The sequence below is a fragment of the Nematostella vectensis genome, chromosome 1, assembly GCF_932526225.1.
Source record: "Nematostella vectensis chromosome 1, jaNemVect1.1, whole genome shotgun sequence".
NCBI classification, from domain to species: Eukaryota; Metazoa; Cnidaria; class Anthozoa; order Actiniaria; family Edwardsiidae; genus Nematostella; species Nematostella vectensis.
The window spans coordinates 13,921,892-13,939,678 of record NC_064034.1 but is presented as its reverse complement, the minus strand read 5'-3'; the positions used below and the strand labels follow the sequence as shown (position 1 = coordinate 13,939,678).

Here is a 17,787-nt window from a genome sequence, read left to right as displayed (position 1 = left end):
GAAAACAAAGACATCTCCCTCGTCCACTCAATGATACCTCTAGTAAGTAGGAAATTAAAGTAAGCGTCTTGACTTGGCACCCTTAAAAAAGCAACTTCTCAAGGTTAAAAGATCTTCCCCATGGAGGCTGATTCAATGCACCATACCTGAAATGCCTCAGATTTTCCGAAACATGGTGTTGTTTGATGCATGGATCTTGTACAATGAAGCTGAACAGTACAACGGAGATGATGCCGATTACTTGGCCTCGCTTTGCGGACATTCATCCTTATGCTCCAATTCAACAAGCAAAGGGATACTTACAACTGTATGATGAGTTTGAGAAAGACTTTTGCGAGATCACAGGCTTTGACGCCGTCTGCTTCCAGCCAAACAGGTATGCTTTGACTCTTTGTAGATTCTGCAGGAATTGGACAGTGCCGTTCCCTCGCCATCCAGGTTCAAAATTACTAGCTGTAAAGAATCAATACTGCTGAGACGTTGGGAGCTTGTATGTATTTTCTGTGAATGTTTAGAAGTTAAAAAAGGAAAGTTAGAAGAAGTTGAAGGAAAGAAAGAATCGAGTGTTCGGGGAAATAATGGTTCTTATTTAAATGTTTCACTGGTGCCCAGGGAGAGTATACAGGGCTGCGCGTTATCAAGGCGTACCTTGAAAATAATAGACAGGGGTACAGAAAGGTAAGGAGAGGGGTACCTTGATAATAATGGACCGAAAAGGTAAGGCGAGGGATACCCTGGCAAAAATAGACAGAAAGAGCACAAAAAGGTAAAACAAGGTGTACCTTGATAAATAATGGACATGGGCACAGAAAGGTAAGGAGAGGGGTACCTTGATAAAAATGGACCGAAAAGGTAAGGCGAGGGATACCCTGGCAAAAGTAGACAGAAAGAGCACAGAAAGGTAAAACAAGGTGTATTTTGGCAATAATAGACAGGATTACAGAAAAGAATAGCGATGGATACCTTGACAATAATTGACATGGGAACAGAAAGTTAAAAAAAGGTGTACCTTAGCAATAATAGACAGGATTACAGAAAAGAAAAGCCAGGGATACCTTGACAATAATTGACATGGGAACAGAAAGTTAAAAAAAGGTGTACCTTAGCAATAATAGACAGGATTACAGAAAGGTAATACAATAGGCTACCTTGACAAAGGGCACAGAAAGGTTAGGCGAAGGGTACGTTGACAATATAGACAGGCGAAATACATATTTAAAACCCAAGCCATATGCTTCATGATATCGTATTTGTTAAGAGAAGACAAGGATAGCTTAAAAGTAAATTGTTTCATTCTGCTGATTGTCATCTCTTGTTGAGGACATACCAATATTTCACATGTTATCTCTTATACAAAGTAATTGACGGCGGCGTACCGACTAATAAGTAGCAATGTGATCTCGTGTTTAGGTGTGTTTGATCCCAGTCTCGGCTCACGGTACCAATCCTGCAAGCGCACAAATGGCTGGATTTAATGTGCAAGTGATCAAAGTCGGGAAAAGTGGAGATATAGACATGGAGGATTTGAAGAAGCAGGTTTGTTCATCTGACCGCTCAGTCCTCGAGCCCCGTGCAGACATGTTAACGGAACAATTTGTCAGAAAACGTGCACCAATTGATGAGTCTACAAAAACACCCACTTATCGATTTGCCTAAAAAACAATGCTATGTATTTTATTTTCTCTTCGAAGCGTAACATTATAGGAGTTGCAATATAGGTTTGATTGTGTTTATCAATGCACACCAAGAGAAAATTTTTAATATCGACTAAATATGTCTCAACGCCAATCATTAATTATTTTGGCTAATGATGCCGTCGGATATAACATTTCCAAGTATACTGTCTGTCAATATTTCAAAATCTCATAACCAACTGCACACTTCACCATGAATATAGGTGTATTCAACCCCCATTGTTGGCAGTCACAGAAAAATAGCCCGCGAATTGATTAGTTCCGAAGCTGATGCTGATATGTTTTCTGCCTTTTTTTTAAGGTTGAGAAGTTTAGTGACGAGTTAGCGTGCATCATGGTCACTTATCCATCTACGAACGGAATCTTCGAAGCAGGAATCAGGTAAAGTTATACACTATGTTGTCTAGGTTTACCATAAATTTTTCCAGCGTTAATCTTATAATCTGTTTGCAGGGATATCTGCGACATTGTTCACTACCATGGCGGCCAGGTATACTTGGATGGAGCAAATCTGAATGCGCAAGTCGGCCTGTGTCTTCCAGCGGACTATGGCGCTGATGTCATGCACAGTAACTTGCACAAGACGTTCTGCATCCCACATGGAGGTGGTGGACCGGGAATGGGACCTATTGGAGTGTACGTGTACTACCGTGCTTTGAGCTTTTGTCTTCTTTATCGATTTTTACTCAAATAGGGCCTCTTTTTACCATATTTGAAGGTTCCATGAACCGATAAAAATAAATATTATGGTTGGAGGCAGAAAAAGAGCATTAGATAAGAGCAGGCTTCTCCATAACCCCCATATTTTTGCTTTTGTTTGTTCGAGTAGATCGCGTTGGATTTTTTGTTCCCTTTTCCTTTTAGATTATTTTCTTGTTTTTTGATGACTCCTAATGCTGTGTTATAAGAACCGCAAGCTACTTTTATAAGAAAGCGGAAGCTTTTTTTGTCTTTTATTCAATTATTTTGTCATGCGCAATTGCCGATGGATTATTAAAGCGCTCAATGATATTCGGAAATTTACCCCTTATGTAGCCTATGATTATTCTATTTTATGGTTTCCAGGAAGAAGCATCTCATCCCATATCTCCCCTCCCATCCTGTCGTTCCACCCTAGAGTACCATTGCTGCTGGCGCCAAGCCTTTCGGAGTAATCTCCGGGGCCCCTTATGGCTCTAGTGCTATCTTGCCCATATCCTGGGCTTACATCAAGTTTATGGGAGGCAAGGGACTCCGCAAAGCAACCGAGGTCGCGGTTCTCAATGCTAATTACATGGCTGCCAGGCTGAAGGATTATTATGCTGTGTTATTTGTTGGCGATGGTACGTGAAATTCAGTGGAATTATTGGTCACATAAGTCACATAAGAGTTTTTGAAAAAATTGCGATTTTCTGGTTACTGTGCCCATGAGTTCATCCTCGACGCTAAAGACTACAAGAAAACTGGTGTAGAAGCCATGGATATCGCCAAGAGGCTGCAGGATTATGGTATGTCAGCAGTTGTGAATCTAAGCACCCCTCCCGATTACTCCTCCCAAACCTGTTCAATGCTAACGTACTCGCCTTTTACCTATTTCCCTCGCAAATACTTTGCCTTTCTCCCCCTTTTATTTTGTTCCACATAATAGAAAAAATCATTGATTATTTAGGTTTCCATGCACCAACTGTCTCGTGGCCCGTGTCAACTGCATTGATGATAGAACCAAGAGAGTGAGAGCAAAGCGGAGCTGGACAGACTTTGTGATGCCCTCATCTGTAAGTGAGCTGTTCTAGTGCAACTCTGCGACTCGTTTAAGGCCTCTCGCGGGTAATTGTTTTAAAAAATTCGTTCAAATTGAAACCCGTTTAGTATCCCCTTCAGAGCATGCAATCGATCTGATCTCTGGCGAATATCATCACCAATGCTTCTAGTTTTAAAATTCAAAAATAAATATAAAATATTATTAATCGGCAAGGCGCGATGCACGTGGGTTTGGTACAAAATCTGAAAAAAACTGTGGTTGCAAACCACTTCATTGTGCGTATATGAGGTCAGTCCAACTTGATGTCTTACATGACAAGCGGACCAACTAATCGGTTCCTTGGAAATGTCGAAGAGTAAGTTAGAAATTGGCAGTCGTTTTTTTTTTATATTTCCAAGGAATTGTTACGATTTGAGCGAATTTTTAAACACAATTACCCGCGAAAGGCCATAATGTTATAAAGCTATCATCGATGTCTCTATTTATGTTCCGAAGCAATTTTTATTTCGATTATTAAAGAAGTTTCTCAAAACGAACTTCGGTGATTTGTCCAATACCGATAGACACAATCTCTCATAGCTGGCGAGTTCACAATTTTTTCTCAAGAAAATAAATAAATCAAAATATCCACACTTCAATATCAATTATAATTACAATATTTACCCTTAGGTATAAGAGAGGAGATTCGTAACATTGAAGACGGAGTATGAGATCCTAAAAATAACCCTCTAAAGGTAGGCGGTATCCTATTGTTTTTTAACTGTTTTCCATGGGAAAATTAGCAAGCGTGTTCAACGTAAGCAATACAGATACATTTATGTGTAGACTCGTGGTAGACAAAACAACGAACGACTAAACAAGATGGCTTAATTCTTATGATTTTTTAGAATGCGCCTCACCCACAAGCTATTGTGATGTCCGATCACTGGGACTACCCCTACAGTCGGGAGGTTGCAGCTTTCCCTGCTGTGAGTACATCAAGACAAAACCAGTTATTTGTTTATTTGCTTTCTTTAATTCCTTTTGCTCTACTTATCCTTCCTCAACTACCTCAATTATCATCATAGGGAAGGTGGGGAATATTCTTTATCCGTCAATGCATATTGGTCCCATTGCCGCTCTTCCTTGCGAAACAAGCGTCGTTTCTGTGGGGTTTCAGCGGAAAAAGAGAGCGAGTATGACTTCATCCTTCCTGGCCGATCTTCGCGTCGACATACTCCTCTCTCGCTCTCTATTTCCTCTAAAACGTTTGCTGCGCAGGCTACTCTTTTCTTCTTCTACTATAGTGTTTATCCTTGTCATGTCATGGACGTAGCTACCTATAAGCAAAAACGACATGGCGTGCCTTTATAGTCAATATACAGGGGCGGCGGAGTGGTCCCATGAGTGGGGGAGGGGGGGGGGGGGGGCGAACGTTGGGGGGAAGGGATGGGTAGTGGCTTTCAGGGGGAGGGGTGGGTGGTGGTTTTAAATTTTTAAGCGGTATTATAAAAACGCGGGGAATTTAAACCTAGGTTTTTATGCACAGGATTTTAAACTGTTCTAAATTTGTTGTTGGTTGCTATGTGCCGCTGGCGTGCCTCCTACCCCACCCCTTCCGCTTCCCAAGATTAACATGAGATAATGTATACTAAATTAGTGATTTGCGTTCCTCCAGAAAAATCTTGGCTACACTCTCACTTGCCAATATTCCACTCCTGTGTACATATGATTCTCCCTTTGACAAGCCCATATGTTCTTCTTTCCACAGCCGTGGTTGAACGGCACGAATAAGTTTTGGCCTGGCTGCTCCCGCGTGGATGACAAGCACGGAGACCAGCATTTAGTGTGCACATGCCCGCCATTGGAGGACTATGACTATGAGAAGACCAAGACGTTCGTTTAGAGGAGAGCTGCCATCTTTTATACCCCTTGCCATGGGTTTATCATGGATGACTCGCAATGAGGGGATATTCATGGCAAGACAATGCCTCCGACTTGTAGTTTGTCTTTTGGATTTCAAATAGTCCGACCAGGAGTCTTGAAATACAGTCAAAGGACTAGCACGTTAGCCAAATGGAGACCAAAGTGCCTTGGCAATTTAAAATCAAATATTTCTGTATGCTTCTGATACAGCTGTATTAGTGGACGTTAGAACTTCATGCTTTGTGATAGAGCTATATTAGCAAGCTTTTAGAACTACATGATTTTTATACCGCTATATCAGTAATCCCTAGAACACCATGATTTTTGCATACAGCTATATCAGTAAGCTTTAGAACTCCATTGATTTTTGTATACAGCTCTATCAATAAGCGTTAGAGCTTCATGCTTCTTGGTACAGCCCCTTTACGTCCCTGTGGATACAGGGCCATGGCTGACACTTGCCTTCGTGAAGTCCCCATAAACCACGCTCTAGCCTGCGCACTGGTAACTGTAGGGAGGGAAAGGAATGCGGAAATTTGCTGGGGGGGGGGGGGGGGGCAAAGGGGTTGGGAGACATTAGAAAAACATACTGGTTTGCAGGCTAACAGGCTATTTAGGTCCAGTTTGGACAATATTGCATAATGTTTTCGTCTGCGCACAAGCACACGATTAAACCTTAGTTTAAGCGTGTGTTTTTGGTTAGTATTGGGATTGGGTTTTTTTTGGTACTTAATTGAAAACACTTACACTTTTGATATGTGTTATTTAACATACTAAAGGATCTGTAACAAATTAACCAAATAGACCAAATAAAGAAAAGTATTGCTTGTATGTAGCTTGACTTTTTTGGATTTACACGATGACATGATATTAAGATCAATTAGCTAATAGACAACTACTTATTGATAGGCTCGAGGTTTGTCACTTCGGAAACGCCTAGCTTTGCGACTGACAGTCAATTCACCTTCACCGTGTCTTCCCACAAATCTTAGCGACGCGAGCATGAAACCTAGGTCAGGGGGACAAAATTGTAAAAACATGGAGGTTTGCCAGCGAACCTCGGTCTTATGCGCGAGTCGCAAAGAGTTGTGGGAAGCCATTAAGATATTGAATGATTTCTAAGATTTCCTTTCATTCATTTTTCTTTGATTTCGACCTACTTTCAATATTTTTCGACTTGTTTCAATTCCATCGGACTAGCCGCTTTGTGTCGTTTTGTGGACGAAACTAAGAGCAGCTTCCAAGCTGACTAATTGGAAGGGCGCAGTTTCCTAAGTCTACAAAACATCTTCGATGTAGTTTGAATTCCAGTCCCTCTCGAACACAGCTTCCACTTGAGCCCGCACATTATTAGAGCCTCTGATAACATAGCCGATACCACCGGTGTACAGGAAGTAATCTGCGGCCCAGTTGGAAGTACCTACATACACGGTGTTATCTGTCACCATGAACTTGTCGTGGTTCACTCGAGAGAACGGAATTTTGCCTTGGGCGGGTGTGTAAGTTGGCACATGGAAAAACCGCTGTAGGACAAAAGCAAGTGTCAATGCCGGACAGAGAGATTGTGGACAGGACAGAAAGACAATTGCAATTTAAAGTCATTTTTTTTTTGTTCTTTTTTTTGGTGGACGACACTAAGTTTTTGTTCATTTTCTCTTAAAAACAAATAGAGAAGCCACGAAACAAAGGGTTAGTAATCAGCAAGAGATCATTGTCTCTTTTAATGAGCCAAGACAGCAATGCAACGAAAAGGGGGTCTTGTATAAATATGGCCTGTGGATGGAAAATGTGCCAACTCTCCCAGGCAAATCTACTGTACTGTATAAGAATATAGATTCACCCTTGCAATGGAATGACCAGCTTATCTGAGCTCGAGCACTTCACTTCTCTGTGAGAATCTTTAGTATATTTGTTGTTTGAACATGATATGGAATAAATTCTTGGAGACTATTATAAGTTATAGCATGGCACGAGGGGAATTAAATGTGATAAAAGTTGCGGCGCCGCAGGCGGAGGGACATTAACTAGTCATCCCGAGGTTGAGGGGACATTTAATCACTAAAGTCCCCAAGATGCCATGCTATTACTTTGCAGGGATGGATCCAGGCCAAAAGTTGACTGATTCCAAACGGTCACGGACCAATCAAGGGGGGGGGGGGGGTATAGGGGCATGCCCAACAGGAAATTTATGAATAGATGATAAATTCAAAGCTTCGTTTCATCGGTGCTGTATTAAACTTTTGGTCATTTAAACTAATCAACACTAGATGAGTTTGGCGGGTGGGTGCCCAATGGAGATTGCTGCGCTCGGTAACCATGGTAACCATGTCACCGTCCCAAATGTTCTCTAAGGTGCTTGGAGAGAGGAGACATGGGAGACATGGACCCTCCCACCAAAATGACCCAAGCACCTACCACTACTACGTATCTACCCCCCCCCCCCCCCACACACACACACACCCTACCAACCCAAAATACCAGATCGAATAAGTTAAGAGCTCACTAACGGTTTAATAGCCCTATACGGTTACAAAGCTGTGCAAGCTAAAGTACTGCCGCTACACCGCAGACGCTAAACGGCGCGACGCCTCAACTAGAGCACTGGCCGAATATAGCCGAGTGCGAATATACAATTGGTACGCCCACTTCTCCACCGTCCCAAAATCTGGATCAAATGATCTGGAATCCCATTCTGGGCCGCTACTGAGGCCGTACCTATTCGAAAACTATGGCTGGAGAAGTTTCCTGGGATACCAGCTGCCGCGACTATCGAGCGCAGCCATGTCGTCAGCTTTGCACGTGTTAATGGTCGGCCATCCTGGGAATGAAAAAGAGGGACCTGAACATCCCCACTACGGATTATATAAGTCGAGAGAGCGTCGACAGCACACAGCGGGTAAGTACCACGGCCGATGAGGATATAATAGCCCTTGCGGGAGGGATCCGTCTCAGAAGCTTTTATCCACACCCTCACACAAGAGGGGTTAGAGCGTTCGTCGAAAGCCAAGTCGGACAACTGAAGATGGAGCGCCGGACTAAAGCTTTTCGCATTTGGGACCGTGAACTCAGCCGATCTTAGAAAACCAAAGTAAGCCAGATTACACGCCGCCCAGAACATGGCATGATCAAGGAGAGCCGGGTCTAAGGAACGAAATATCACTAACGTGATGTCGTAGGATACCGGCAAGCGCTGTGGTGAGCCAGAGGGACCCTGCGAGCGCTTAATCCCCCGCACTATACGCAGATACCGCTCGCAATTAGAAAGAGGGTCCGCATGTCCAGATTCGATGAGTAGCGAGCGCACCGCAGATACATACACTTTAATGGATGGGTACCGAATCGACGCTGCCAAATGAGTTACGAATAGGCAGAGTTTCCACTCATCTACTGGGCACGAGGAACCTGTCGAGTGAAGCCTTCCGAGTTGCTGACAAAATGTCACAAACTTGCGTTGCGCGGACGAGTAAGTACGCCGCGTGGACGGTGCTAAGCCTTCCAACAGGTACGTTCTGCAGCGGAGTTCTAGTGACGAGGGGTCAGCTCGCGAAGCAGTTGGGGTGGAATTGGAGTCGGATGGCACTCCGCGTACGGGGCCGCTCGCCTGAACTCCTGGTAACGAAAATGCGTCAGCAATCTGATTGTGGCGCCCCGGGATATGGATGGATGAAAAAGAAGAAATTGAACCTTGCCGCTGAAAATAGGAGACTGCGCAACAGATGCATCAACTCAGGTACTTTCGATGTGCGGGAGTTGAGTAACGCGACCACCGCCTCGTTTTTGCATTGGAACAGTACATGACCTCGAAGCCATCCGTGACCCCACACGTGCGCGGCCACGACCACCGGGAACAGCTCCTTGTATGCAATAGAACGCGCTATCTGATTCTGTTCCCACCGACAGTTGAACCATGCCCCGTGATAATGCGCCCCATAACCAATCGCCCCCGCGGCATCCGAGGTCACGACGATATTCGCCTCCACCTGTAATCCAGGAAATAACCAGAAACTCACACCATTCCACACGGAAAGGAAATTATGCCACCACGCTAAGTCAAGCCAAAATTCCGCGCTCAAACGAATTTGGTGATCCAGATGGCGGAAGCAGCATAAGAGGTCGATGATACCCCGAAGAAAAGTACGGCCCGGCCATACTACCTTAGCCGCATGGTGAAGGTGGCCTATCGGCGACTCGAGTTGGTTGCGGGTGGCCCACTTGAATTCCCGCCATGTCAAGACGAGACCGCGGAGAACCGACAACTTATCGGCCGGTAGGCGTGCAATTTGGGAAGATGAATCTAGCATAGGCACTATATGTACGTAATCTGTATAAAGAACGAAGAAAGTATAGGGGTCAGGCGTCTGCCTAGGAAGGGAAGGGAGTGAGACATAACAAACAGCAACTATGACAAGTACTCTAGTTTATAAGCTTACAAGAACCCTCGTATACACAACTGCCATACAACAACCTGCTAAGGTGCAAGAATAGGCGCATAAGATATTAAGTAAAAGTACCATAACTAGTAGACTACTGTCTCTAAAACAGTCAAAAACCCCACAGGGTTTGACAATCCTGCTGCCGCCCTGGGCCATCTCAGGCCCACCGCGTGCGCGACTCCTTTCTAGGTAGTGGCTCTGGAGACGACGCCTTGCGCCTTCGCCCTGCGCTCGACGGGCACTCGCGCGCCGGATGGTTCCCGTCGCAGTAAGCGCACTGGTGGGTGTAGCGGCACCCCGGGAAGTAACACCTGGCGAAATTCCACGAGCGACATGCCTCCGAACTTGTAGGGCGATCCCTACCGGCTTCCGGGCGGGCTAACGCTCCCGCTGCGCAAACGTTAAATATCTGCGGGTGAAGTTGGCACCAATCGGTCAGCTTGGCCGCGGCCGCGTGCTCGCGAAACGCTCTATCGTAATTCAGCCGTACGCGACCGGCGAACTGGCGATAAGTGCGCAAAAACCCTAACTTGTACAGCAGTAAATCCCTATTCCTCTAAGGGAATTGAGAGCAAAGGATTAGCGCATAGACCGAAAACGCCTCACACCACGCCCCAATATCCTCGATGACCCGCCGAGGTCTCTTATTTGCCGTCGTAAGTACAAGATTGCCGTTCATAAAGAGCTGCGGCTCCAAGTTTACCTCTCGCAGGTTTGAAGTCAAAAGCTCGCTAAGCTCCACGAACCGCCCGCCTACAATTGATGATACCAGTTTTGCAGGGACTGGCGAGAACCAGATGCCACAATAAATGGCTCGCCGACCGCCGGAGAATGCATCATCATGGCCGTCAAGTCAACGCTGCCCGAGGCGACCGATAACGGGAGAGCAGCCCTCAAACCCGCCACACCGGACGGCGCCGACGCGATAGAGAAAGTGTTGACGTTATCTGGCAACATACCTGGCGTTACGGGAGTCGCCCTGGTACCTGACGCCGGAAAAATCCCCGCCGACCCCGTTTTCGTCTCGTCCTGGACTCGATATTATTGGTTTTTCACTGCTCGCCGCCGGAAATTGGAAAAAAGAGCGAATCTCTATATATCTGAGACGCTGCCCTGTGTTGTGAGTCTAACCTTGCCTAAATGCAAGCATTTAGTCTCATTTTAAAACTGAGTTTCTAGATTTATCGATTAGTCAGATAAGAAATACATCATTCCTACCTAATTCAACCAATTCATGAAAGTGTGGCGAGGAAAGTATCAGTATTCTCTTCGAATACCCCTTGGCAATATCCAAATGGTGTGATTGTAATATATGAAATAACAACCTCCCCTTGCATTATAAAGTAGCTTGTGCCACACAGACAGCAACTCGTATCAATAATCGACTCCATGACCTCTCAATTCTAAGCAATTTTACGGTGCATTATCCCATCTAGTTGCTGATCTATTGGCACTTCTCCCCTTCGCATGTTTCTCCTAGATTCATCCATTAGAGGCATCGAAAATTCGTGTACTGGTCAATTTTGCTCGTGTGGTATCTTACGCTAATGTCGAAAGTACAAGAGATGATTTTACCAGCCTAATTACCTTACTAAAATAACGGCCGAAAATCTTCCCAAATAAAACACAGGGCAAACAGAAATGCCATTAATACACTAAGAATACACTGTCCGGGGGTTTTGCTAAAAACATTATGTATTTCACTTACGAGGGCGACCACTTTACAATACCATAACTTTCACCACCACATTTTCACGAACAAGTCTCAAATCAAGCATAGTTGATTTACATAGTTGCTCTACAGCTTAGTTCTTTGTTTCATTAGCACGCATGCGTACAGCAATACAAATCATCCCACATGGATCTAGCCTAACGTTGTTTGGGTATCACGAGATTAAATACTCTGGTATCTTGGCGCAGGATTCCTGCGCTTATCAGAAACCTGCCTTCTATTTGTCTCCTTGGTGGAAACTAGAAGACAAGCATCTTGGTTCTATATTTCTCTCATGCACTGATGTAAAGGGAAATTTAGAAGACAAAAGATTACTTTCTCTTTTTCTAAATTTCCCTCATTATTAATGCATGAGGGAAATTTAGATCCATCTTGTGTTTTCGAGGGAATTTGGCTAGTAATCGTCCCTCAAAAACAAAAGAATCCGAGGTGAGTATGGTTTATGGATATAACTTCACTAAAATTTCTGCATGGTTTCTTGGTCAAGCAAGCCAGACTGCATTGGCAATGAGTGATTTTAGCGGAATTCGAAAGGGAATTTTTGTTTTAGAATGATTTTTTTGTTAAACGTACCGTTTGCACGCTGACCTTGCCATGGTCAGTCCCATTGATGGCTGCCAAAGATCGGAGGAAATTTCTAGCATCAGGGCGAGTGTGATTCCATAAACCAGCCAGAAGACGCACATTCACTTTGCGGTCAAATGCGGCCTGGCGCAGTGCATCATCGATAACAGCCCAATACCTGCACAAAAACAAGTAAACCGATGTCTACACCTACATCATTCGACTTACTTTTGTGGCGAAGTTGTGTTTTTTTATTAATATGGGGTACCCTATGATACAAAGGCTGAATGTTCGGTTTACATACACCCTCTGTTAGTTTTAACATAAAAACACACATAAAAACACACGAAAAAGACAACTTCAAACTCACTATATTTGTTTATTTAAACAATATTTACAAGCAATAACAGAAAGCTTATCTAGGGTGACTCCTGATTTTAGTAATACAAGCATTAATGGGAACAAAGAGCAGACACTATATGATCAGTCTATCCTCAAAAAATAAAGAAAGACTCAAGCACGATATTTTAAGCTATGTTGTTTTTTTTACAATAAAGATTTTTTTTATAAAAAAACAGATTTTCCATATACAGTACTGAAAGTAGCCTTGGGCAGCATGTGATTTAAAAAGAGTTAGTCTCAAATTTTAATACAGGGTTTAGGGAGGGCCTTAAAAGTCTGGAACCCTTAAATTTTCTGGCCAGAGCCCCCCTACAAAATAAAAACATAAATGTGATGCGCCTTCTGCTTGAATTCTCATGACTTTCATTTGGCTGGCGCTGAAATCATTCTGTTACAAGCACAGATTGGGTGAATAAAAAGATAACTAAATAAAAATTCGGGAGGGAAGAAGTTAATGACAGTGTTTGGTATTTAGATTTTTTAAAAAATTATTTTAAATGTATGAAAATGACAAAATTTATACGATGGTGGAATGTGCCCCCTGATTCCTCTTATATACAACCTCTGGAATATGGAACATTTTCTATAAAGTAATCCACTCTTCCAATCATTTTGCTTCCATGAAACATGTCACACATATAAAAGCAAAAATTACACAACTAACACAAAAAACATGCCACACAAATAAAAGCAAAAATTACACAACTAACACAAGAAAGCTAAATTATTGTAAAGTACAGATACTAAACTGGTTGAAATACTCACTTCTTGGTCTTAGTGTATAAGGTAGTAGGGAAGTAGTCCATGACTTCAATGTAGATGAACTTTTTAGCCTTACCAATAACATCCAGGATGGCATCTATGTCAACAGTTCTGCCAGAAGGGCACAGCTCAGGTGGGGATGACGCCAAATAGATGCCGGAATCATCGGTTCCATTGATTGTTATTGAAGCAGGTGTAATTAAAAGCAACATTCTAACTTAAACCAGTTATTACTATACCTTCTGTTTTGCTATAAAAACCAAGGGCATTTGTTTGGGATAATTTAAAAGCAGTGAAGTGCTTCACATCTGCTCTTAAATTTCCCAAATAAACACTGAGGGGTGGGAAAGTGGGAGGACCTTCATGGAAAATACTTATTGAAAACTTTCCCTTCTGTCAGTGATACATTTGTTAAGATACATGCCGAAATTATGGATGCAGTGTCCCTTTAATGAAGGGGACTCATTGCTCACCATATAAGCACACAAACCTTTGTTGTTACTGGTGTTATATCTAGAAGGCCAAGGTGAAGGGATTTTAGAGTCTGGCACAGCTAACATCCAGTAAGCCTCAAAGATCTTTGAGATATCTTCACCAAGGCAAGAACAGTTGTAAGTCATCAAGCCCAGCTCTTTCACCCAAAAAAAAAAAAAAAAAAAAAAACAAGTTGTAACCAACAGACACATGTGTATGCATAAATTACTCACATAGTAGTTCTTCAAAAGATACACCTCGAAAAATATCCCTTTCCAAGGGCGGATACAGGGGAGGTGGATTGGATTTTGTTATTTTCTGTAGAAAATAAGGGAAGGAGGGACAGGAGGTACTGTCCATATGCCTTCACCTGCTTGACTTTGCTGACACAACAAATCCAATTCAGTGTAAAGTATTGTGATTTACCAAGAACCACTGGTCAGGTCAGTTATAAGCCATCTATCCGGCCATTATCCACCACTCATTTTAAAACCCTGGATCGAACCCTGCTTTGTAAATGGCCATTGCGATTTCAACACTTTCATTGCATTTGCTTTTGAATGTTTAAGTAGAGTCGCTGTTATGTACAAAAACCATCTATTTGCTTACAGACATTCTTTGCTTACTGGAAGGAACAAACACTGTGCTCCTGGAAGGAAATCCTGCAAGCACCAAATAGAAATTTGTGTGCATGCAACACAAATGCAGTGGGGAAAAAATAAATGCAAAGCAGGTAAAAGTAATGACTTGCTGTAAAGTCCAGAATTTTAGTTTTGGTTGAATTCCTTTTGCAACAGTGGTTTGGTATTCCACTAACCTCCTCGATTCATTCTAGTGAGTGAGGTTGCTCCATAAAATTTATAAGCTTTGTACCACACTCATTTGAAGTGTGAAAAATTGGAAAATCATGCACCAAATAAGATACTCAAGAAGTGAACATTGAAAGAAATCCTGTGAATACTGAATGAAATTCTCGACAATAGCCGTGCAATTTGTGTGAACACACAGAGGTACATAGGTATGTTTTCGGAATGATGTCTTTTGGAAAAAAATGAAAAACATTTTTAGACATCTAAAAAGTAATGGGTATGCCTCTGGTCAAAAGTGTGGACAATTGTTTACAGTGTCAATAAGCACAAAGTTTACCTTATTGATACATGCCAGTTTAATTCTTCATGTCTTCCTATAAATTGCTTTTAAACACTTTTAAACACTGCTTTAGTACACAGAATGATACACTGACCTGAGTCAAAGATCTCCAGTCCTGATTGGCACTACCAAGATAGTAATGCTTCTTATCTACTAGCCACATCTTAGTATGCAGTATACCACTGTCGATAAGTCGTTTCATATCAAGATTACGTACTTCAGCCACACCCAGCTTAGCAAGTATCTTGGTATCATTGTTTTGCGATGGGGGTGCCTTTGATTGCACAATCCTAATTTTTACACCTAAAATTTGAATTGAAGGAAATATAAATAAGCTGGAAGTTTTCCATGTAAGTGGCTTACAAGGAGGCTAGCATACTGATCAACATGATTTCCATTATTTGGTACATTCTGCTAGCTGTCAACCTCACTTTAGGAAAAATCTTTAGAAAATACAGTGAATGTATAATACAGTAAAAAACCAAGATAGCTAATGCGGGAGAATACAGCAAATGTATGGATATATTTAAGAAAGTGATTGAGAAAATGTTCAAAATCTTGAGACTCCTGCCTAATTAGGGAGAGTTGACAGCTATGATTCTTTTGAAGCCTCTTTTTACTAGGGGAGGGAGCAGAGGCTGAGAAGGAAGTAGTGATGAAAAATGATTACTCCACATGTGTAAATCAACACAAAGGAGATGCAAGCGGAAAAGTAAGAAAAGGATTCCTAGGGCGGTCCTATTCATTTTTCCTCTGCTTGCATCCCGTTAGCACTGATTTTCACATGCTAAGTCAGGCCTGTAACCAGGATTTTGAGCGAGGGGAATCGTCGAGTGGGAGGTTCTTCCAAACCCCCCCCCAACCCCCCCCCCCCTGGCTACAGGCCTGTAAGTGTTCATAGCTGACGGGTTTTACTATCGCCGCACCACAGGCCCCTTGTCATTAAAATCGCTTATTGATTACTGAGGACTTTCTTTAATGGTGACAGATGGATCAAGCGTTTTGTCACATTGTCTTCACTTCATTCTACATCTGTGTCCTTCCCTAGTGAAGAAAGGCCTTAATTATATTTCTTATTCACTGGCTACCAAAAACCCAAAACTCACCACTTTTTTCAAGAGCAATGAGTTCTCGAAAGATTGTCTCCCCCCACTTTGATGTCGGATCATCAGTGCCGGTATCCACACCTCTAAGTGTCCAGTAATCAGCAGCAATGTCTAGGGACTGTTTAGCGGACCTTATGAGCTTGAGCCAGCCACTGTATATCGATGGATGAACGACTTCACTCGAAGGGTATGCGAGTCCTTGGGGAATGCTTTCGACAACTTCTAAAACGCACGCACCCTTGCAAGGACCGCTTTGCGAACTCTTTGTAACGCCACTGTTGTAATAGAAATGCAGAACAACAACAGCCACAATGATAATCGCAAGGAAACACACAAAAGATACGATAAATATTCGTCTTCTTCTCCCGTGCGTTCTATTTAGACTTTCTTGTGGAGAGCTAACAACTTCCGGAGCTGCCATGATGGTGTATCTTCCCAAATACTTCTCGTTTCGTCCTCTGCTGGTATACGCTGGTTCTGTCATGCCTAACAGATCATATTTCGTTTTTTTTTAATCGCTTTCGAAGTCACATGCCTTTGCAGCACTTCTGTTGTTCACTTCAAAGAACTTTGATACCACAGGTAATCCGTTATACCACAGGACTCCCAAAGAAAATCCCTGAAGTTTGCGAGCTCCTAGACTTGCCCCAAGTCGCCCTCTCGGATTGGCCATGATAGGAGTGCGCGGGTATTTTTCTCGAAAATCAGTGAAAAAAAAATCAGGCGCACGGAGAGGACAACTTGTTCCGTTTGCACGATTTCGATTTTAATTTGCATATTTTCGCCTCGAAAAATAATATACAGTCGTTTGACAAAAGGTTGCCATCAACCGACTTTGAGACTGCGCGACAAGCCCGCATGTAAGCCTGGGTAAAAACAACTGAAGCGCCTAGTTGCATATATTAGCCACCGCTACCTAGTCTAAGTCTGAAGTTATGCAGTCCTACGCTATCCTATAGCGCGCGCATGAAACGAAACTTGAAGACGTTTTTGCTTCAAAGTATTTCCAGTCTCTATTTCTTTTCTGTCCGGTCACCAGGAAATATTGAAAATTTTGTCGTCTTTACACTATTTATGTTAATCCGACTTTGATAGAAACAAGATTTCTGAAAGCAACCAAAATAGCGATCAAAGCCCAAATATCAGGCGATTTTATTTTTCAAAAGTCGGAGAGGAAAAATAAAACTATCGCTTTCCTGTATATACTTTATAGGGAACGACAAAAGGGACTGACACTGAAGCTATAGCGACCATGACGTTTACTGTGGTGTCGGCATCTTTCTCGCACTCCGATTGGATGTTTATGAGACACGTCACCAACCTAAATTTAGGTCGGTAAAAATTGGCGGGAAGCGAACTGAAGGGACGTAAAAGAACCACTGGGGACGCAATAAACCCTCTGGCAGTGACCACCCCCAGTGACAGTGCTTTCAATGCTTGCGAGGGCCATATGATAGAAAACTGTAAATTCGGTTATGATGTTACCCTAGATAAAGATAAACAATGATTATTGAATTGTTGTAGTGTGGGCAACAGGGAGCCCAAGTTTACAGTTTGGGTTTATAGGATTTGTAAGAAATTCACAATAAAACCACACGAGACTCATACTGTTAGAAGTGATCATTTTGATTACCTCTGTGAAGTATCGTAAAAATCGGCTATCTTTGCCTACTGTCTAGTGTGTTTTTTTATTGTGACTTACCTGAAAATCTTCCCTGCTAGCAGAGGCCTCTTTTCTCTGTATTTCGCTGGGCTGGAGTTCGCGAGGAAAAGATACCTCTGCCATGGGTCGAGACTGTTTGTGTTGCGCATGCGTGAGCGTTAA

At 42.8% G+C, this 17,787-nt stretch overlaps 1 protein-coding gene and 1 pseudogene across 1 annotated transcript; one reads left to right on the top strand and one right to left on the bottom strand.

Annotated features, from left to right (window-relative positions):
• The first annotated feature begins 632 nt into the window (after positions 1-632).
• Positions 633-6,171, top strand: LOC125564326 (annotated as a pseudogene).
• On the bottom strand, positions 6,087-16,572 carry LOC116612857 (5'-3' exonuclease PLD3). The gene is made up of 6 exons (XM_048722628.1): positions 15,963-16,572; positions 14,951-15,159; positions 13,724-13,871; positions 13,237-13,432; positions 12,079-12,247; positions 6,087-6,863 (listed from the first exon to the last, which is right to left on the bottom strand). Exons 1-6 carry the CDS (start codon positions 16,444-16,446, stop codon positions 6,618-6,620), a joined length of 1,452 nt encoding a protein of 483 aa, XP_048578585.1. The 5' UTR covers positions 16,447-16,572; the 3' UTR covers positions 6,087-6,617.
• Positions 16,573-17,787: the final 1,215 nt, after the last annotated feature.